This window comes from Echinops telfairi, unplaced genomic scaffold, assembly GCF_000313985.2.
Source record: "Echinops telfairi isolate 266 unplaced genomic scaffold, ASM31398v2 ScPeMD7_7475;HRSCAF=8513, whole genome shotgun sequence".
NCBI lineage: Eukaryota > Metazoa > Chordata > Mammalia > Afrosoricida > Tenrecidae > Echinops > Echinops telfairi.
In genome coordinates this window covers 13,408,921-13,413,029 of record NW_022111379.1, presented here as the reverse complement: position 1 = coordinate 13,413,029, position 4,109 = coordinate 13,408,921, and the positions used below count along the sequence as shown (strand labels likewise).

Sequence of the window (4,109 nt, the reverse complement as noted above, 5' to 3'; positions counted from 1 at the left end):
CAGCCATGACCTTGGGGCGCAGCCGGGCGGCGTCGGTGGTGCTGAACGTGGGCGGCGCCCGGTACTCGCTGTCCCGGGAGCTGCTGAAGGACTTCCCGCTGCGGCGCGTGAGCCGGCTGCACGGCTGCCGCTCGGAGCGCGACGTGCTCGAGGTGTGCGACGACTACGACCGCGAGCGCAACGAGTACTTCTTCGACCGGCACTCGGAGGCCTTCGGCTTCATCCTGCTCTACGTGCGCGGCCACGGCAAGCTGCGCTTCGCGCCGCGGATGTGCGAGCTCTCCTTCTACAACGAGATGATCTACTGGGGCCTGGAGGGCACGCACCTCGAGTACTGCTGCCAGCGCCGCCTCGACGACCGCATGTCCGACACCTACACCTTCTACTCGGCCGCCGACGAGCCGGGCGCGCTGGGCCGCGACGAGGCGCGAACCGGCGGCGCCGAGGCGGCCCCCTCCAGACGCTGGCTGGAGCGCATGCGGCGCACCTTCGAGGAGCCCACGTCGTCGCTGGCCGCGCAGATCCTGGCCAGCGTGTCGGTGGTGTTCGTGATCGTGTCCATGGTGGTGTTGTGCGCCAGCACGCTGCCGGACTGGCGCGCCGCGGCCGCCGACAACCGCAGCCTGGATGACCGGAGCAGGTACTCCGCCGGCCCTGGGAGGGAGCCCTCCGGGTAGGACGCACTGCCTCTTTGCCTGTCCAGTCCAGTCCGTCCTGTGCACCTGTCCGTCCCGTCTCCGTCCCGTCCGCCTTTGGGCTGGGTTGGTGGCCCCAGACACGTCCAGCTAAGGGATGGTCCCTTTGGGGCCTTACCTCTGTCCCTATTTCCTTGGGTCTGGCTCCTGCCCTCTTTTAACGACCAGGCATCAGGTGGGAACATAGAAATACCCAAATCTCCCATCTTCCTAGTTAACTTTTGAGCCAATAAATAGCCCCGGACTAATTGGAGGTCTCAAAACTTTTACTGTGCTATCCAACACGTTAACCTTGAGTAAGAGCAGTTTGAATTATTTGCTTATTTTGGGTGGTGCTCGAAAAGATGAAGTCTAGTTGTGGTGAAATACACTGCCCACACATTCTATACACTCTGCCCCGGGCATAATATATGCTGTAATGGAGTTGTTAGATTATAAAGGAAATGAACTTCGAGATAGACTCTAAATAATGGATATCGGGGCCCTTTGTTTTCCTATACAGCGTGGTGTTGGCAAAGCATCTGGCCACTATTTGGTACTAAGGAGTCATGCTGTGGGGTTTAGAGGGCTCTTCAGGTTGGGGAGGAAAAACACTGGCATTTGGGGAGACAACATCTAAGCTGTCCAGAACCATCCAGAACCAAACACTACTTGAGTGGTTTATGTTTTCGCTCCATCTTTCCTAAGACCATGTTTACTTGTACTAGTGATTCCTTATTTCTGTTGTTAGGGCTAGTGAGATTATTTTGCAGGAGGAATAAACAGGACAAAACTGGCTTTTTGAAAGCAACAGCTTTTTGGGGGTGGTGGTGGTGGTGAAAGCCAAATTGTATAATTTGCTATTATTATTTTATCTTCACTTGAAACTGCCCTACGATTCTCTTCCATGCATTTTAAAAATTCACAGTTGTGCCTTGTGATCACTTTTTAAAATTCCTGATAGGCATGTGTCCATTGGGTATGGTGCTCTGTACCCCGATATCGCAATAGATTGCTTCCGTGGAATAATTTTCCTTGGGGAGTAAAGGTGTGTTATATCATCTAAGAAGTGAATAAAATTGTCTAGTCCCACGAAGTCTATTTCTGATATGCCATCTTGGAATGAAATCCAAGATATATGCTTTGAAAGGGATTTCATTAGGAAACTCATTTTGTGTATTAGGTTCTAAGTGATTTTTCAGTTTACAGATGACAATGACTTAGTTGATACAAAAACAGTACAATAAAATTAATTTATGGATCTAAATACGTAAGTGCTCCAGGCCTCTTTGAGAGGGCCATAGGAAAATGAGCCACAAATGACTGGCCTTGAAAGGATTTAGTAGTAATTGCAGAATTCTAGGCTAGTGACAGTTGGAATTCCATTAGCAAAGGGAAGGGGAAAATTGAATAGCTATTGAGGGGGTTGGTTGAAGCAATAGACAGGCAAAACCCAGTGAAATAAGCTGAATAATAGGTCATTTTTCCCAGGGCCCGGTGGGAGTTTTGTGAGAAAGCAGTGTGGAGATCATTAGTGTAAAAGATAGGAAAGAGGTGAATAGTCATTTTAGGGAAGGAGAGACGGGGAAGAAACCCCCCCAGAGGGAGAGACTGCAAAAGAAGTGACGGAAGAGAAGAGCAATGCTTAATTTGTATATATGTAGTTTATGAAGGTATATAATTATTCAAGTCAAAACTGTTTCCTTAGATACCCAGATATTTCAGGCAAGAGCTTTTTTTCTTCTTCTCCTCCTTAATGGCCCAGATTTAAGCTTCACTTTGTGAGTGGAGGTACATGAAAACCGACCTCTGAAAAACAGTATCTGTAATCCCTAAATGATAAACTAGCGGGTGGCTGTCTGACCAAGGATTCTGGCCGGTACAAGGGAGCCTCTCCCAGGCCCCTTTCAACAGAGAAGGTCCTCGCAAAGGCAGGTGGAGCTGGGCTTTTTTCTGCTGCAGTCTTTCAAACAAGCCCTGCCTGTTGGAGGTGATTGACATGAGTCTTTCGAAAACATCACTTTGAGCATTTACTACTTTGTTGGGCTTCAAGGCTCTTTGCAGTTTGCACCACCACCTGCCAATCTTGACATCTCCTGTCATCATTTACAAGCATCATTTATATATCAGCTGATCATTTACAAGCATCGTTTATATATCAAGGCACTATTGAGGGTCCAGTATTGTAAGAATTTTTTTCATATAAAAAAGGTCTCAGGTGGGTCGTTTGGAGGTGCAGCCGATCACTGAGAGGTGACTTTGAGGTGCTGTTGGAAGGCCTTTGAGGTGGGGGAGGATACAAAAGAGGCCTCCTTGACAGGGTGTCCTGCCCAACACTGATGCATGCTGGTGCTATTTATGTATCAACAATCATGCACTCCTATCGGAGGGTAGGGAAGTAGTCACGAAGTCAGCTGACATGTTGTGTTGGACAAGTCTGCTGCCAAAGATCTTTTTAAGGTGTTCAAAAGCAAAGATGTCACTCTGAGGACTAGCTGCCTGCTAAAATGGCAGGGGGGCCGGTAGCGGACCTCTTCTGGCTATACAAGGGAGAAAGAGAACCCAGCCCAAAGCTTATTGCCAGGAGGCAGAGGTCAGACACGTGTCCGCCCTCCATCCTCCGTTTGCCCTATTCTGGCACCAACAGTCCCTCCCAAGGCACTCTTCCTGTTCTTTGGGGTTCGATAATCTGTTGCAATGGCCACACCAAACTCACAGCCAGTATTTACAATTCAGGGAGTCCGTTAAGGAAGCGAACAGGTCACCATGAGCCGGGATCGGAAAGCATGAAGGATAAAGTCATTGTTTCACAGCAACATCTCTTCTTAACCAGACTTCTCTCTGGTCCTTTGGCGTCTGTCCTCTGGGGACCAGGAAGCCAGTCTGCCGCTCTGCCTCACATTGCTAAATTCTGGGTGCTGCTCTTCTGTTCTGTCTTATGATCTCCTTGCTCAGCGTCTGAGATCTGTCTGGCTCTGCCCTATCCCGTGGCCTCTATGCCACGGCCACTGGTGCCTCTGGTCGCAGCCTCTGCCATTTGGGACACAGATCTCACCCGGTTCCAGCGCAGGCTTTTCTTTCTTGATGGTCCTGGGATTTCTCTCGCTCCTGCTTTTGAGATGACGCATCCTGATAGCCAGGGAAGTGGCAACTAAAACTGACCAATCCCCTCTATTACTGTTATGCATACCCGGTGTGCACGATCCCACTCAATCATTTGGTAGGAGTTACAGAGGCCGGGGTAGAAGAGCCATATTGAGAAACCTCATTTTGCCACACTGTGCCGAACCCCAGCCAGGATGTTTTCAGGCACCTCAAATGCATGTGAAAGCTAGACAATAAATAAGGAAGATCCACTGGTACAGATAGGAACTGGAAATACAGGGAATCCAGGGCGGATGAGCCCTACAGGACCAGTGGTGTGAGTGGCGATAC

At 49.8% G+C, this 4,109-nt stretch overlaps 1 protein-coding gene across 2 annotated transcripts in view; it reads left to right on the top strand.

The window, feature by feature from the left end:
* Positions 1-5: 5 nt before the first annotated feature.
* KCNG3 (potassium voltage-gated channel modifier subfamily G member 3) overlaps positions 6-4,109 on the top strand; it is a 93,984-nt gene continuing 89,880 nt past the window's right edge. The window contains exon 1 of one of the 2 annotated variants that reach the window (XM_004699773.2): positions 6-640. In XM_004699773.2, the coding sequence (XP_004699830.1) occupies positions 6-640 (635 nt within the window). Of the gene's footprint in view, positions 674-4,109 lie in introns of both variants that reach the window. The other variant, XM_004699772.4, reaches the window with a different exon arrangement.